General features: G+C 40.4%; 1 protein-coding gene across 1 annotated transcript in view; it reads left to right on the forward strand.

The window, feature by feature from the left end:
• Nucleotides 1-3,573: 3,573 nt before the first annotated feature.
• Nucleotides 3,574-19,509, forward strand: part of LOC131352554 (fibrinogen C domain-containing protein 1-like) — an 87,833-nt gene continuing 71,897 nt past the window's right edge. Inside the window, exon 1 of the mRNA XM_058388739.1 lies at nucleotides 3,574-4,205. Coding sequence (XP_058244722.1) covers nucleotides 4,158-4,205 — 48 coding nt within the window. The 5' untranslated portion in view covers nucleotides 3,574-4,157. The remainder of the gene's footprint in view (nucleotides 4,206-19,509) is intronic.

Below are 19,509 nucleotides of genomic sequence, written 5' to 3' on the forward strand. Positions count from 1 at the left end.
ATGCACACCTCCCCGGATGATACCAATATGGATGTATGATTGCATGCATACTAATGACTTATTTACATAAATATTTCCTGTAAGGTTTATGTCACATATAAATATGTAAAGCACACACACATGCACTGTACCTGTGATTACTCAATATTAAAAAAAGTTCACATTGCACTACTATGACTATTAACACTATTTTCTAGACTCTCAGGGTACTTCATATTTAATTATCTACTGCCAGTTATATATATATACTCCGATCAGGCATAACATTATGAGCAGTGAGAGGTGAAGTGAATAACACTGATTATCACTGATTAGATTGTGATGGCTAGACGACTGGATCAGAGCATCTCCAAAACTGCAGCTCTTGTGGGGTGTTTCTGGTCTGCAGTGGTCAGTATCTGTCAAAAGTGGTCCAAGGAAGGAACAGTGGTGAACCAGAGACAGGGTCATGACCAAGGCTCATTGATGCACAGGGGCAGCGAAGGCTGGCCCCTGTGATCCGATCCAACAGACGAGCTACTGTTGCTCAAATTGGTGAAGAAATCTATCTATCTATCTATCTATCTATCTATCTATCTATCTATCTATCTATCTATCTATCTATCTCTCTATCTATCTATCTATCTATCTATCTATCTATCTATCTATCTATCTATCTATCTATCTATCTATCTATCAGGTGTTGTTCCATTCAGATTTTTAATGCCATTTAGAAACAATCAGTCTTTGTGCTGTCCCCCCCCCCCCAGTATATATAGACCAGAATGGCATGGCTAAATGATCAATTTCTATTTCTAGCTGTTTTTCTGTATTTGAATGAATCATCAGATCCAAGATAGTGCAAAAACAAAGAAAACGTCGTATGGTGTAAAACGTTTTAGTTGCAAACCCTTCCAGCAAAACAGCCTCAAATAAACCTGGGATATTTAAGTGGATATTTTTCCTTCTGGTGAAAAAACAAAATGCAATCCAGTGCAATATGATACAAAGTGATGACGTTTTAATATAATACATTTTCCATAGGGTTCCATACATTTTCCTTTTCGCACTGGTAGTCTATCGTGAGTCAGTATAAAGAAGAAGAAGTGTGGGAGGGAGTGTGGGCTTGATTAAGTTTTAATGTTTATTCCACCCCACGTAATATAAGATCTACTGTAATTTATAATGAATAGCCTACTTTATTATGCAGTGTGTTGAATGTATTCTTTGATACACAGACATATTAAATCAAGAGTCTCGTATTGAACGATATGATGACATTCAGTATCATTCCACCCGTGTGTCCAAGCACTTAAAAATAACTGAAGTCAACTTAGGCGATATTAAGTCAACATTATAGCAGTAATAAAAGTGTTAATTCAACACTGTAAGCTAAATAAAAGCAAAGCAGGAGAATTTTGTTGGGAGCTGTCCACTGCGCGGTAATCAATCTGTACCTATAAAACACTCATTAGAGTAATGTATTAGTGCTGTCCGGTGTTACAGCTGCTTCGTCACCGGGTTGCCAGATTGGCTTTCATTCATAATTCAATGATTTGGACTTGGTTAAGTGAAACGAGCAGTTGTCATAGGTTGAATTCACCACCCAGTGAAGCACACATCCACAAATAAGCCTTTGGAAATTGATCTGCTACTGTAACCTACATTTGTGCCTTCATGCTTGTTCATTCACCTTAAGGAAGTGTTTTATCCTGGTCAGGGTTGTGGTGGTTCCCAAGCACTCTGAGCATGAAGTAAATATACGTCGGTTTATCGTAGAGCACCATGCAGAGTCGAGCACAGCTAGGGACAATTTAGAGTAAGCAGGGAACCTGGAGGAAACACATCTGGATACATAAACAGAAACACAGAACAGACCAGTAAAACCAAACTCAGGATCAAACTGGAGAACCTGGAGTAGAGAGCAGCAACAGGCCAGACCAATCACTTTGTGTGTCTATATATTATAAAGAATAAAACACAATGAGAAGATTTGGTATTCTAGTGCAATAATCAGTGATGTGATGTTGCGATATGGAAAATAATCTAGTTATCACTCTGAAATGACAAGCACAATGCAGCATTATCATGAAAATTAAGGCTGATCTAAGTCTAAATCTTCCTGGTGCTTCTATTAGCCTTTTTTTTGAACGGCACTGTGTGTAATGCGGCAAAGTTCTCAGAAATTTTGTCAAGGTGAGTGCTCTTGGAAGGATGCACTGCCAAGCTGACACTGTTGGGCACCTTGAACAAGGCCCACAACCCTCACTGCTCCAGGGGCGCTGTATCATGGCTGACCCATGTGCTCTGACCCTAACCCCCAATGTTGGGATATGCAAAGAAAGAATTTCACTGTGGCTCCTATTCATTGGTCATGCAACTGATCCAGAATGCAGCTGCATGATTTCTTTCCTAAGATCTTCCACACCACCCCACTGCTCCCTCCACTGGCTTCTTGTAGCAGCCTGCATCATATTTAAATCAATGATACTTGCCAGAAACGAGCCAGCATCCCCTTACTTCAAAGCACTCATCACACCCCACACTGCACCCCGTGCTCTCCGATCCCCCGGCACATCTGGACTGGTCCCACCATCTCTCAGGATACAAGGAAGGTATGCATCAGGACTCTTCTCTATATGTCCGAACAGCTGAGTCATCGCATGTCTTCAAACCATGTCTAAAGACCTTCCTCTTCCTGACGCACTCAAATCAGCACTTTCATTACATTAGCAATTTACAATGAACTATTTTACCTCCCTAGGCTGACAGTATTTTTTTAGTCCTTGACCCAGTGAACCAGTATCAGGATATATTTATTGACAGACATTTCAAAGCACGTCTAAAAGTCAGTCTGGATAAGAAAATCTGCAAAATGCCATAAATGTAAATGTCATTGCAATCACAACCTCCGATCTCAGATGCACTACCTTACTTAGGAGGATTTGAAGGAAGCACAAACCGAGATAAAAAACTAAAGAACTCTTGGACACCGAATTCTGAAAATTCTGATTATTATTATTATTATTATTATTATTATTATAATAACTCATGTTCTCCCCGCGCTTGGTGGGTTTCCTCCGGGTGCTCGGGTTTCCTCCCACAGTCCAAAGACATGCTACTAGGCTGATTGGAGTCTCTAAATTGCCCATAGTGTGTGATTGTGTGAGTGAATGAATGTGTGTGTGTGCCCTGAGATGGGTTGGCACTCCGTCCAGGGTGTATCCTGCCTTGATGCCCAATGATGCCTGAGATAGTCGCAAGCTTCCCGTGACCTGAGTATAGATCGGATAAGACAATGAAATGAAATGAAAAACTATTACTATCAAGATAAATTATGCATGGAGTGCTTTTTTCTTCTTCTTCCTGTAACCCTTTGCTTCTGAGTAGTGCCCTTGTGTTTGTTTAATCAGCCAAATAAATAAATAAATAAATTGTAATGAGCACTCACAATGGGTTACATAACGAAATGATTAGCATGTTGGACCATACGTCGGAATGCGAGGACTGTTCTCCGCGCTTTTCTTTAGCGAACGGGGTTTCATTTTTCACCTGGCAACCACGCCTGCAATCTGGCAACCCGTGGGCTGCTTTTTTGGTTTGTAAAGCGGCGCTTCAGCTCAGCAGAGACACACTATACAGAGACGCTGAGGATGATGTGAGACAGAAACATTTTTTAATGACTCTCATGGACGCTACGGGATTAATACTATCGTGGATACATATTTATCCCGACATTTCTTTCTCTCTCTCTCTCCCTCTTTTTGAACCTATTTGTTTTTTCTCATCACCTTAACGGACAGGAGGAAGTTTCCTCAGAGGAAGATTTTTGTTGTTGTTGTGATGGGAAGCGGCTGATATTGCTTACTTTTCGCTCTCTCCCGACATTTTCGACCTCTTCACATTATCTGTCGTCTTAAGTGTGTGTGTGTGTGTGTGTGTGTGTTTTCCCTCTGTCTTAAACTGGTGTGTGAGATCTTGCAGCAGGTTCAGTAGCTCTGTGCTGGACGTGCGCGTGCTGCTCCAATAGTTCACGTCCTCTTAGAGACCAACTAAAAAACTGTGTGTTAATGGAGGGATTAAACAAAACAGGATATATTTACAGTCCGTGAGGACAAGTCTTGGATTTTTGCAGGTTGTTGTCGAAGAATATTGGTGAAGGAGCTCTGGGAATAATCATGAACAGCGTCACGGAGCTTGAAGACGGACCGCAGCACAAGGCTCAGGTATAGAGACAGCGCGGAATGAGACACAGCCATTTTACACACACACACACACACACACACACACACACACACACCCTCTCTCTCTCTCTCTCTCTCTTCTCATTTCAACAGCATCATTCCCTCAACATCTGGGCTCTTAGTTGTTCTTTGTGTGCGAGCCTCATGGGTATGGATTATCAGGAACGTTTCAAACTTCCAGCCATGAATGTGTTTTCCATTCTCCTATTATTATTATTATTATTACTATTATTATTATTGTTATGGATATCAATAGGAAAAAGTGTGAAAAGAAGGCACAGGTGCGACGATTTGGTGATGCTCAGCTTTCTGCATTCACGTCACATCAAATTCACTCTAGACTCTCTCCGAAACCTGTACCTTTCCTATAGTCTCAGGGTGGTACCCCTTTTTCAGTCATACCTTTAACATGTATCTCTCCTCATTCTTACCTTTTATATGAACGGATTTGATCCGTAGTTACCTTTTCGAGCACGGGTGTCGCACATATGACCTCTTAGCCAAGCCAGGAGCCGTTAATTGTTACGTGAAAATTCAACACACGAGCTAGTCTCATGTTCTTTCATTTCAATACCCCGAAGGGACTATTTGGTGTAGATTCATGACGTACCATCCCAGTAAAGTCTAACATATATAAATCTAGCAAACTGGACTGTTCCTTGTCACGCGGGTGCACTCTTATGCACCGGTACAGGTTTTGTACCTTTAGTGAATATTTATTACCTGGGAAGCTGCATGTGATATACCCTTAAGGTACATCAGTGGTCGTTAATGTCCAATTAGTGCACTAGATTTATGTTATGGTGGGAGATAGATGTTACCGATACAGAAGATGTTCCCCGGAAGGTTTGCTACCTTTAGTTTTAGAGTGTGTATAAGTAACAAGGTTAACGATTTACGTCAACTTGTAAGGATGTGTAAAAATTCATGTGGGAATATGTACGAGTCCATCTGTCTGTCTGTCTGTCTGAAGAAATGGAAAGTTGTTGTTCATCTGTTTAAACAAAGGTGATTATATGTTCAGTTTCTTTCATTCAGAATGTATGTACTTTAAATGTTCACATTTAATGGTGTCCATATGCCCCGCCCACTAGATATTAGACTGAGTGTAGCATGGCTTCTTAACACGAAAAGGAGTTCGAGGGGTGACGTCCAAGAAGGAAGTGAAAGATGAGGTTTCATGGCCAAGCGCGAACGATATGCGAGGACGTCCGATTAGTTCGCTCACGAATGATGGAACTGTAAAGTGCTCGAAAGACAAACCCCCCGAGTGCTGATTTGACACCCGCAGAGCCCGTATCCAGCCGGCTGCAAATGTAAACTTTGAGAGTTAATTCGCCGCTCTATGTGTTAAATCAGCGGTGAATATTTTATTCGACGCTGCATTAAATCAACAAAGCTGGTGCGTACTACATCACATCTACTATAGTAATGAATTCAACACTATAGGTGGTAATTGAGCACTGTGTGCAAGCAGCATGCCTTGTCTTGAAATTAATAAAACAAAGTTATTTATTTATTTAAACTATGCATTAGCTTAGCACTGAAAAATCCATTTGAAAAACAGTATTTTAAAATGCTAATAAAACAGTATTATTCAGACGTGGACAAAATTGTTGGTACCTTTCCATTTAAGAAAGAAAAACCTACCATGGTCTACACTGAAAAATACTGACAAAAATAATAATAAATAAAAATCGACTGAAACGTGACTAATGAAAATGCTTCTGAATTGTGCTTCAATAGAAGTGTTTAGAAAAAAAACAAACAAGCTAATGAAACTGGCCTGGACAGAAATGATGGTGCCCTTAACTTAATATTTTCTTGCACCATCTTTTGAGGCAGTCGCTGCAATCCAGCGATTTCTGTAACTCTCAATGAGACTTCTGCGCCCGTCCACAGGTATCAAACTGCTCCAGCTGTCTCAGGATTGAAGGGTGCCTTCTCCAGATTGCATGTTTCAGCTCTTTCCACAGATGTTCCATAGGGTTTAGATCAGGGCTCATAGAAGCCCACATTAGTCCAATGTTTTGTTCTTAGGCATACTTGGGTGTTGCTTTGGGTCAATATCCTGTTAGAGGACCCATGACCAAGCTTTCTGACACATTTCACTCCAGAATGCCTTGATAGTCTTGAGATTTCATCGTACCCTGCACAGATTCAAGAAACAGTGTGTCAGACGCATCAAAGCAGTACCGAAACATAACATCCTCCATGTTTCACGGGTAGGTACAGTGTCCTTTTCTTTCTATGCTTCATTTTTGGGTCTGTGAACATAGAGCTGATGTGAATTGAAAAAAAAAAAAAGCTCCAGTTTTGTCTCATCTGTCCAAAGGAGATTCTCCCAGAAGCTTTATGGCTTGCGCTTTAGACAGATAAAATTTTATTTCTTTAATGGAAGGGTACCAACAATTTTGTCCAAGTGCGTATTTCCACTGTTTTGTTCTTTATGATGTTTTTATAATTATAATATATTCTAACTATATAATACAATCTTTTTTTCCTAGTGTAACAGTTTGCATAGCTAATCAATATACACTAACTGAGCATTTTATTAGGAACACCTGTACACCTACTCATTCATGCAATTATCTAATCAGCCAATTGTGCAATGCATAAAATCACACATATAGGCTAGCAGCTTCGGGTAATATTCACATCAATTATCAGAATTGGGCGATCTCAGTGATTTTGTCATGTCTATTGGTGCCAGACGTGCTGGTCTGAGTGTTTCTGTAACTGCTGATCCCCTGGGATTTCCTCACATACATTTCTAGAGTTTAATCAGAATGCTGCAGTAATGTAAACATCTTCAGTGAGCCATAGTTTAGAGGATGGAAATGCATTGTGGTCAATAGGCAGACTGGTTGGAGCTGGCTGAAAGGCAACAGTATCTCAGATAATCACTCTGTACAATTGTACAGAAGAAAAGCATCTCCGAATGCACAACTTGAGCAGAAGATAACTTTAAGATCCACCTCTGTCAGCTGAGAAAAGAAAGCTGAGGCACAGAATAATCATAATTGTACAGTTGAAGACTAGAAAAACTCAGCCTGGTCTGAGGGATCTGGATTTGTGCTGAGGAACACAGATGGTTGGGTCAGAATTTGGCACCAACAGCATGAATCCATGGATGCAATCTGTCTTGAGTCAACAAGTCCAGGCTGGTGGAGGTGGTGTAATGATGAGGGGAAGGGACACTCAGAGTCCGTTAATACCAGTAAGTCATGGCTTGAATGCCTCAGACTATTTGAGTATTTTTGCTGACCATGTGAATCCCACAGTCTTCTAATGGCTTATGATAATGCACCATATCACAAAGAAAAAGTCGTCTCAGACTCGTTTCATGAATATGATTAGAGCGTCTCTGGGATGTAGTAGAGATTCACAGCATGAATGTGATGTAATCATGTCAACATGGACCACAATCTCAACGGAATGGTTTAATATCTCATTGGAATCCATAGAGAGAGGCCTAGTATTAGCACACTGTACCTAATAAAGTGCTCAGTGAGTGTACATAAGTCATGTGATGTGCCAGCGCTCACACTTTTGACATTTTTACACACTCCTGTGAGAATGATATAAATGTCTTAATAAGAAGTCTTAATAAAACCTCAGTAATAGACGCATGAAAGACTTAGAGGAAGGAAAAAAAAAAGGAAATTAGAAATGCTGTTAGGAGAAAACAATAGACTTCACAGTGGTAGCTGTGAGCCGAAAACCCTGATGGTGATTATTTTCCTATAACAGTGCGTGCCCCGTGTGTTTAATTCCTGACCTATTACCAAGCATTAATAAGTAAATAAATAAATAATAAAATAAATAAAATAAAGTAAATGAATAAATAAATAAATAAATACATAAATGAAAAAAATTAATAAAATAAAATAAACGAATACATAAATAAATAAATAAAATAAATAAATAAAAATTCATACACAGTTGTTAGTAATAAACTTACATGGGTTAATTCTAAATAATGGAAACACACACACACAAGATCTGAGAATGAGAGGGTTTTCATTTCAGAATTTTAAAGCCTGTCAGTTTCTGCATTGATGCTTGTTTGTCTCTTGATGGCAGTTTAATTAAAAAATCATTCTACTGCTATTTACTGTTTCACACTCGCTGTATCTGGATGGATCAAATCTGGATAGATTTTCATCCCTCTGGACTGTATGAGGCATAATTTTGCTTTTCCATGACTTCCTTTTAAGCTATAGCGTGTCATTACATCGCCGCGTGTCATGTCGGTATCGACGGTCAGGGGCTTTTTTAAATTTATTTTATAAATTAACTCACTTTTACTTCCATATAAAGTCACACACACACACACACAGTGTCTTGCACCTGCTCATCTTACATCCTGCTCCTGTTTTACACAGCATACGTTATTTCAGGGCTTGCTAATTAATCAGCACGAATTCATCTGGCTGCCTGGTGTTTATTAATAAAATGCCGCTTCAGGAAAGTCAGGGGCGTTTGTGGGATACTCATCTGCAGAGTACAACACTATTACTCTGCGTTTGATCGATGCATCTTGTAATTCTTTCTTCTGCACCTAGTGTCATTATTTTCCAGCTGTGTGTGTGTGATGGGACGTAACAGCAGGCTCCCAGTCAGTGAGATGTTAAAAAGCAGGGGAAAAAATAGGACCTGTGGTCCAGAGAGACCTGGTGAGCCGGTGGTCTTTTACAGAAAAGATCTTTCTCAGTGCAGGAAGGTAAGTTACACTATTACAGCTGTGTAAGGATGAAACGTTAGACCTGAGTTCATCTTCTGATTCATTTACATCAGATCTCAGGTCTGGAGATGTCACCTGATATATCCTCCACTGTATCACAGACATGGCGAATTTCCAGCCTGAGAAACAGGAAACACCTCTACTCTTGATAGACAAGTTTCCTCCGGAGTGTTAGAATGGTTTCCTTATGTTATTTATTTTTTTAAATTAGCTATTTGACTTCAAATGTCTTGGCTATTACTGTTTAAATAGTGACCTTCTGGGTCAAGGTAGCTCAGATATTCAACTCAAATAAGATGAAAAATATAAAATAAATAAATGAATATACTGTGTAAATTGGTGCTAAACAAACAATAGAAATGGAATGTCGGCAAACGTAAAATGAATTTGTATTTTGTTAATCGCACATTTATTTATTTGTTTGTTTTCTTCCATCTATTATGCAGTAGCTGGCAAAAATCAGCGCTGCCACTTTTTACCTATAAATAAATCTTATACACCGATCAGGCATAACATTATGAGCAGTGACAGGTGGGTGGGATATATTAGGCAGCAAGGGAACATTTTGTCCTCAAAGTTGATGTGTTAGAAGCAGGAAAAATGGGCAAGTGTAAGGATTTGAGCGAGTTTGACGAAGGGGCAAATTGTGATGGCTAGACGACTGGATCAGAGCATCTCCAAAACTGCAGCTCTTGTGGGGTGTTCCCAGTCTGCAGTGGTCAGTATCTATCAAAAGTGGACCAAGAAAGGAACATTGGTGAACCGGTGACCTCTGGCCGGTCATAGGCTGGCTCATTTATGCACATGGGGAGCGAAGGCTGGTCCGTGTGATCCGATCCAACAGACGAGCTACTGTTGATCAAACTGCTGAAGAAGTTAATGCTGGTTCTGATAGAAAGGCGTCAGAATACACAGTGCAGGACAGGTCAGGGCTGTTTTGGCAGCAAAAGGAGGACCAACACAATATTAGGCAGGTGGTCATAATGTTATGCCTGGTCGGTGTAAGTACCAGCCTCTAGAGGCTGCTGTCTCGGACAATAAGCTTCTAATTATTTTCTGGGGTCAGTTATTCATTTCACTAGTGGAGTTTGCAGGGATAAGCAGGGGGTTTCTGGTTAATTCTTGCTGTGTTGTAATGTAAAGGTTTACTTCCAGTACAGCTGTCAATGCAGAGTGTGATAAAGCCCCGAGTCCATGCAAGTCTGTTTTTTTTGTTCTATGTAGACTCTTAATGTAAGTGAGAATTTTGTACAATCCAAACTGCATTTTATTGCTAGCACTTATTTTTTTTATCGTTACTTATTATTCGAAACTTTAGACAAAAAAGTGAAATTGTATACAGAAATATTCCATTTCATTGAAAAAAGAAAACCCAAAAAACATATTCACAGCTTTGGCAGAAGACATTTGAGACGTTGGAGACAATTGCCATCTGCTTTGTGTACCATCGCAGCTCTCGAGTGCAAGCAACATTTTCAGTCAGTTCAGTCTCCAGATTGGCAGACAAAAGAAACACTGGAGGTTTTTTTTCTTTTAGTACATATTTACTTTGAATTCCATGCAGAAATGACAGAAAGCGCTTTATACGCTGTATTCGGGCAGACTTCAAGAAAATAGCCAAATCCAATTAAAGACTTTTCACAGCATGAAGCCCCCAGTGTGCAATACTAATAATAAGTGTGTATGCATGGCTGGATAGTTCTGTTTCCTGGTATGTTCTGTCTGCAAAGCGCCACAAGAGCATGAATACTTCTTATGCACTTTGGACATAAACTCGCCCTGAAATGGTCTTGGCATGAAGTTCCAATAATGACATGAATGACTGGTTCATGACAGACCCTGCAATTTTGTTCTGCTCTCGGCAAGCACAGCAGCTCACATGTATAATGGATTCAAGAAAGTGAAGAACCGGTGAGCCTCGGAACGGCGGTATTATAAAGTGAATCAGCGATGAGCTGAGAGAAAATGCTCTCACAGTACGTCCTTACAATATGTGCTGTATTAAGCAGGATGAGCTGTGGCAACTTGCTTCAGCCTGTTATTTAGATGAATCAAATCGGTGACAGTATGACTGAGGGTTGCCAACATCTTTCTTGGCTCAGCTCCTATCAGTATTAGACATACCATCTGCTTTTACGTGAATTTCGAGTGTGTTCCTGAAATGATCGTCCGTCCAGTTTTTCTGAAGTGAAAAAGTCACCATGGGTATAACAAGGTGTTACAATACATAATAAACGAAGACCAAAAGACCATAGAGGTCCAAAACCCTACTAGATAATGTATCAGAATTTGCTATATTGACATGTTTTCAGAATCTTTACACTTGGTTGTATCAAGATTACACCGATCAGGCATAACATTATGAGCACTGAGAGGTAATGTGAATAAGACTGATTGTCTCCTCATCATTAGTGGGTGGGATATATTAGGCAGCAAGTGAACATTTTGATGTGTTAGAAGCAGAAAAAATGGACAAGTGTAAGGATTTGAGCGAGGGCCAAATTGTGATGGCTAGACCACTGGATCAGAGCATCTCCAAAACTGTGGGGTGGTCCCGGTCTTCAGTGGTCAGTATCTATCAAATGTGGTCCAAGGTGAACCGGTGACAGGGTCATGGACGGCCAAGGCTCATTGATGCACGTGGGGCTGGCCCGTGTGGTCCGATCCAACAGACGCTCAAATTGCTGTTTTGGCAACGAAAAGGGGACCAACACTATTAGGCATGTGGTTATAATGTTATGCCTGGTCGGTGTATATCTGGATGGTGAGTTACATAAAAATAAAAGTGCAAATGTATTTAAACCTGTTTGCTCAAACCACTTCAGGACACATTTTAGCAAGTGGAAAGACATTAAGAATAAGATGCTGTAGACCGGAGAGGCGGTTTTTACTTTCACATGTGTGTGTGGGAGTGGACAGTCAGATATGTATTTTATTGAAAGACCACATCATATAACACTGGAGCCCATCTTGATTTCTTCCTGGAATATTTGCATTATTGATGGAAATTCTTATGTCAAGTTTTTAGAAATTCACTGTGAAGCATTTATGCATATTCAGTGCCTTCGGGATTTTCTGGCTCCACTACGGCTTTGAATGATGGGTCTCAGCTCTCATCTCAACCCTAAACAAAGCCAGTGTGTAGAATTATAAGTCTTAAGGTTTGGGTTTTAGCTGACGGATTGTGGATGAGTGTGAAATCTCAGTTTCCAGCTTCTCCAGCTTATGGACGGCTTTTGCTCCACCGTTGCTGTGCATGTTAAATATCCATTATAGCAGTGTGAGGGAATAGAGGAGACAAAATCTGACTCATGCCGAAACAAAGACAGAACTCACAGAAGAATGATTGCAGGGCATGAACAGCTCTCTTTTCTTCTGAGAAGCTGTGTTGCTGGTCCAACAAATCTTTTTAGAAGTTGTGAAGACCACAATGTTCCACTCATTTAAAAACTCGAACCTCGTTTATACAAAACAGGGATCCTTGGTGGTTCTTTGAGTGGTTAAGGGTTCTAATTTCCAAGATTATATCCTTGGGTCCATGGTGTTACTGGTTTTCATTTCTAAACCAACAGCATTAAGGGATTTTTGCATTTTTTTTTCTGTTGAATTTCTTTAGTGGTGGAAGGCTGTGAAATGGCTGTGAGATTTGTGATAGAAACAAAGGTTTGTTTGTCTGTAGATTGTACAGAGCAAAAGTAAACAGAATTCTAAAGTATCTGGCATATGGCTTTGAAATCCTACGGCCTGGTCTGCTCCACGCATCCTCAAATCCTTGGCAAATCTGTTCCAAATACCTATGAAAAGGTGCCCCAATCAAGAAGTATTATGGTACCTTAACCATTACTTGATCAAACCCATCTCTCTAGAGTGGATTAAACACAAAACAGAGCTGTCTTTCCAAACTGGTGCTTTGCCCAGTTTGAATTCTGGGGCAACATATGACCTCCAGCGACCATGCATAAGGTGGAGCATCAGCAGTACATTGATAACCATGTCCTGGAGGCGAGTACTTTGCCTCACTGGGGATTCCTAACCTTCTCTGATCTCCTGTCACAAGGCCACTGAATGCATGTTTTTGTACTTGTGTTCATTTACCTGGTACTTAATGTGCTATCATATGAGGCATGACTATTACAGCAAACGACCCATTTGTGCAGTTACCATTTCATCCCATTGTCAGGCGCAGAATGTGAGCAGCTTTGGAAAGGGTAATAATATCTCAGGCTTTGTTCCTGTAGTCTAGTGGCTTAATGAAATTGATTATTGAACTCAGCTATATAAGGCTCGAGGGAACAATTATAAACAAGACTGGGAGCAGATTACACAAATATAACACATCTTATCTTTTCCTTCCACTAAACCAGACAAGTCTAGAGCTTTCTACAGTCCCAACGTTCCCTGTCCTCTCGGTTTGGGTTATGTGACCTCCTTCTACTCGGTTTATGTTTTCATTTCATTCCAACTGTCTTACAAATCATAAAAAGGTTCCTGGAGGGTTTTAAAGGCAGAGTAGAATTAGCAATACTGCCACAGCAAGGGGTCGTTTCCCTTGCGGGCAAAATGTAGAGGAAGAGCAAAAGGCTAACATTCAACAATTTGTAGGAAAATCTCACAGGACATGAAAGTGGAGCACTGATTGAGATACTAATAAGGAAGAGGAAATAAATTGGTCACACAGTCTGTCTTGTACTTTAGAATACTTTTTTTTGTACTCTGACACCTGCCATTTGGGACCACAGACACCAAGATGGAACACAGGTATGGACGATCCAATTAATGGCTGCATTCTACGCCCATGAATAGTTGATGTTTCATCAGTGTGGAAGGTGCTTCAAAACGAAGACTAGCCAAGGATTCTGATGGTACACTAGTTAATGATTTACCATTACCTCTCTCATGATATAGGGAAATGGTTGTGCTGCAGTATCAGTGACAAGATATTAATGATAAATGGTAACTGGGTGTAATATTGCATAAAAGACATAAGTTTATGATTTTAACTGATTTTGACGTCTACCAGCAGAAGTCTCCCTTGTTATTCTGCAAAAATCAACCAGTTCAAATAGATACACTATATTGCCAAAAGTATTCGCTCACCCATCCAAATAATCAGAATCAGATGTTCCAATCACTTCCATGGCCACAGGTGTATAAAATCAAGCACCTAGGCATGCAGACTGTTTTTACAAACATTTGTGAAAGAATGGGTCGCTCTTAGGAGCTCAGTGAATTCCAGCGTGGAACTGTGATAGGATGCCACCTGTGCAACAAATCCAGTCGTGAAATTTCCTCGCTCCTAAATATTCCACAGTCAACTGTCAGCTGTATTATAAGAACATGGAAGTGTTTGGGAACGACAGCAACTCAGCCACGAAGTGGTAGGCCACGTAAACTGACGGAGCAGGGTCAGCGGATGCTGAGGCGCATAGTGCGAAGAGGTCGCCAACTTTCTGCAGAGTCAATCGCTACAGACCTCCAAACTTCATGTGGCCTTCAGATTAGCTCAAGAACAGTGCGCAGAGAGCTTCATGGAATGGGTTTCCATGGCTGAGCAGCTGCATCCAAGCCATACATCACCAAGTGCAATGCAAAGCGTCGGATGCAGTGGTGTAAAGCACGCCGCCACTGGACTCTAGAGCAGTGGAGACGCGTTCTCTGGAGTGACGAATCGCGCTTCTCCATCTGGCAAACTGATGGACGAGTCTGGGTTTGGCGGTTGCCAGGAGAACGGTACTTGTCTGACTGCATTGTGCCAAGTGTAGAGTTTGGTAGAGGGGGGATTATGGTTTTCAGGAGCTGGGCTTGGCCCCTTAGTTCCAGTGAAAGGAACTCTGAATGCTTCAGCATACCAAGACATTTTCCATGCTCCCAACATTGTGGGAACAGTTTGGAGCTGGCCCCTTCCTCTTCCAACATGACTGTGCACCAGTGCACAGAGCAAGGTCCATAAAGACATGGATGACAGAGTCTGGTGTGGAGGAACTTGACTGGCCTGCACAGAGTCCTGACCTCAACCCGATAGAACACCTTTGGGATGAATTAGAGCGGAGACTGAGAGCCAGGCCTTCTCGTCCAACATCAGTGTGTGACCTCACAAATGCGCTTCTGGAAGAATGGTCAAAAATTCCCATAAACACACTCCTAAACCTTGTGGACAGCCTTCCCAGAAGAGTTGAAGCTGTTATAGCTGCAAAGGGTGGACCGACGTCATATTGAACCCTATGGATTAGGAATGGGATGTCACTTAAGTTCATATGCGAGTCAAGGCAGGTGAGTGAATACTTTTGGCAATATAGTGTATAATGCTTTCTTTTTTTTATCCATTTATACTTACATTTAATATAGTAGAATGTCAACAATGTCCTACTATTACTTACGGCAGACCTGAGCAGTCATTCCTCTTAGAAGCTTCTATAAATTTGAGAATCTTTATCAAGATTCCACAAAGTGCCAACTCCTCAGTCCTGAAAACTTTGCTGTTATGGAGAAGTTAAAGCAACCCTAAAGCTGTTAGAAAATGCTGACGCTAGAAACCAAGAATAAAACAAACGTCTCCTCACAGAAAACTTCACCACATCAACAATTAGGCACGTTTATTACTACTCTCAGAGCTGCTGTTATAGAAAATGAATCAGCAGCTTCCAAACATTCCGAATTGAGTATTCAGCAGCGCTGTGGTATAAAAGATATTACTTTACTGACTAATGGACGGAAAGTTATTTCCAGCAAAATGCAACTAACCATTCTAAAATAAAAGCGGAATAAGTGATTCAGCATTGTATTATTGTTGGGCTGAAAAATAGAAATAGCTCAGCAGGGTGGTGCAGCGCTTTGATAAAGCTCATTAAGTGAAGCAGCTAGTTACGTTTCTTTCAGCAAGAAGTTGAATAATTTTTTTATGGATTAATGCAATTGTATTTTGTGTAATGGATTAGTTCAGCAGCAAATGTTATTACATTATCTCTGTCTCTTTGTGTTTCTGTGTGTGTGTGTGTGTGCCTGGAAGCCTCTTAATGTGACTCCGGAGAAGAGCAGTGAGTGTGTAAATAAAATGGATGACCCCGATAACTCAACACACTCTCTGATGTCCCAGATGATAAAATTCTTCCATTTGCTTTTTCTTTAAACCACTGTCTGGCTGAGCGTTTATTCTTCAGACCTTAAACACTTTGCAGTGATCCCTCGGTATTGCACTGTGGATATTTGGTGGAACAGTGAGTGGGTGCTGCTGTGCCGTTGCAGCCCGATCCGGGACTCGTAAACAAGTTTATGAGGCTTCTTATTGAGGAAGAGCCGCCTCCTTACTTCCACATATTGGAAGTCCAATCTCGGTTTTATTGTAAAAAATAACGCGAGGCTCTAAAGGTCTTTGATTGGTTTGAGAATTGATATTTGAACCATCACAATTGGACTTCACATGCTTGTTTTCTTTGAACTGGACGCTCGTAAGCAGTGGAAGGGAACATGCATTTATCATATGTACATCATAATAGATACACAAGCTAGTAATTGTTCTTGGCTCTTGTTTTCCAGGTCTCTTGGACTGCACTTGCTACTAGATTTCTGCTTTCAAGTCTGTCCCACATTATTATCTTTTTTTGCTGTTCCTAGCTTTGAATCAATGGCTATTATAAGCTGGACATAAGCTGGGATATGTTTATTAAAGATCTGCTGAAGACCGTCTCATGATGTCTTCATGACAAAAATGAGCATTTGTTTTTGTCTTTATTATTCTACACTTGCATACTGTAATGGTTATGGAGGATGGGTTCATTTGTGAGTCTGGGTCCTCTCGAGGTTTCTTCCTCATGTCTTCTCATGGAGTTTTTCCCCGCCAATGTCACCTCTTGCTTGTTCATCTGGGATCTAAATCTATATCTGGATTCTGTAAAGCTACATTGTGAAATTGACCAAGGCAAGCATCCAGGGTGCAATGGTTCAATAGCATGATTCTAAAGGTGCTTGGGACATAAAGCCAAGGGTATAATTCCAAGGGAAAATATCGTTTTCTTCTGTGAGCAGACGAGTGTCATCTGGACATTCACATAGATTTCTGCCAAGATACTTGCATGTATTACTGTATGTATCTGTGTGCTACTGGAGAGTGTCATGTGTACCAAAACCAGGATGAATAGGTGCATGATGGGTCAGGGCTGTTTTGACAGCAAAAGGAGGTCCAACACAATATAAGGAAGGTGGTCATAATGTCATGCCTTTTGGTTTTGGCTAAGAATTGTCTGGCCTTATCCCATAATGCTACTGGATACAGTTCTCTGCTTAACAAATTAGCACTTACTTGCTGCACTGCACCATTGATGAACCTGCCCTGTTCACTTTGACACCCTGAGCGTCTCTGAGCTATGTTCTTCTCTGTGTCCTAACAGTAATATGTTTTTGTTGAAGTATAAATCCATTGGTTAAAGCTCTGTGCTAATGATTGGTAGCTTATGAGGTCAATTCCCAGGACTGCTGGAAAACCACTATCGGGCCCTCAAGTACTGTTTGGAATAAAAGCAGCTGATGGAATGAATAAATGTATGTGTTTTCAGGCGGAGGTTTGTGTGCATGAATCTCATATTTTCGTCAGCCTCTCTTCTGGTGCATGAGACATAAAAGATAAAAATGGTGCATTGTATGTGTGTGTGTCTTTGATATGTGTGCAGTCGTGTGTGTGCAGGTTAATCTTTTGTCCTCCTATGCTTCTGATCCACTGAGTGAGACAGAGCACACTGGGCCTGTGGGCTTTCTGCTGGTCCAGTGGGAGCGCAGACAGAAAGGAAACGTGTGAGAGGAAGCGCAAAGCGATAGGAGAGTTATACACACCTTTGTGTAGCCTGGGTGCCTGGCTGACAAATCATCGCCCGCTCACGTGTCCTTGGATTGCATTGCTGAGGAAACCTGTTGAAAGTGGACAGTTTAGCGTAGCCTGAAACTCCAAAGATTTATAGATGGTGTCACATTTATAGACATACAACACACACACGCACAGATACAGAGATACAGAGAAAGAGAGAGAGAGAGATATGCACTATAATTCTTTTTCATTAAAGCACTATGTTATGCATTATAAATGTAATGCGATATAAAACCAGACCTGCATTTTAACTTATACTGTATTATATTTATAACGAATACTGTATTACTGCACCAAAGACTGTCATAGTGCTTTAAAATATAAGCGTTTATAATTTATAAACAGATTTAATAATGCATTATGAGCCTTGATATTACGGAGACCTACTTATTCTTTATGTAAAGCATAAAACACTAGTAATGGTGCAGTCCACCTTGAAGATGATTATTTTCCTATAACAGCAAGTGTTTTATTGCTCTAATAACGAAACATTTTGCAGATGAAACGAGCAACATGTTATACGTTTTATTCATTTATAGTTACTCGGTAAGCAAGTAACCTGTGGTGGAAAACCTCTGATCGTTACAAAGCACTGACACTGGAGACTCCTTCCAAAAATATAAAATAAGCATCTCCTTTGCAGAAAGTATCAGAATATCAACGATCTTGCGGTCCGCAAGTCCCTTTAAATGAGATGTTAGTATAAAAACAGTAATATATTAGAACCATGCTGGCCAATCAGAATCAAGAAATCGGCAGCAATAGCTTATAAACACAAGCTTATTAAACACTTGTTACACAAGCTTATGTGTAGCCTTCATGTTATTTAAAACAGTCTTTAGAAATTATTACGCACATCATATAACAAGCTATAAATGCATTTATAATGTATTATGAGTACAGGATCCACTCACATCAAAAAGCTAAATGTTAAGCCTGTTACACACACACACAAGACCCAAAGTCATACAGAGCTGAAAGAGGTTAGCAGTGCTGCTCGGTTTAAAATGCGATGATGAGGACTTTGCAGGAAGACGGCACACATAGATGACTGTTATTTCCAGGACAGTTTCTGCTGAAGCACTCATTTTCCCACCTTACCACAAGCAACCTTTTCCGAGATGTTGTGAAAGTACTCGGTGTCCTCAAGGCCACATCTCAGTAAATGCCGTCACATGTACTTTCCTGCCAGTACACGCACGAGCAATTCAAGGCTCTCAGTGAGAAAGCTTCCTTATTGACCATTCTGTGAAGGTGACAAATAGCTGAGATAAAAGGTCTCAGAAGAAATGATGAACGTTTGGTTGAATTGCTTCTGACAAGCACCCCTAGAACCTACACCGAACATACTGCCAATTATACTCTAATAAATTTATGGCTCTAGATGATTAATTAATGTTATGCTATGCCGAATGTTACACACTATCACAACTAATAATGCATTTATTAATCATTTTCCTATAACAGAGCTCCATTTCCGAAGATGATATATTGGGATAAATAAGCCATGTTAAAATGTTGGACTGAAACAGAAGAATTAATCCACAATATTTGTCCCTTAGAATAAATTATTCATTTCACCAAGTGCCTGGTGGTTTACCAGTGCATGCATTCACAATCCTAAAACATCTAAAACAGTCACAATAGACAATAGTCTGCAGTGGGCCATACATTACGTCACCGGT

The sequence above is a fragment of the Hemibagrus wyckioides genome, linkage group LG05, assembly GCF_019097595.1.
Source record: "Hemibagrus wyckioides isolate EC202008001 linkage group LG05, SWU_Hwy_1.0, whole genome shotgun sequence".
Taxonomy (NCBI): Eukaryota; Metazoa; Chordata; class Actinopteri; order Siluriformes; family Bagridae; genus Hemibagrus; species Hemibagrus wyckioides.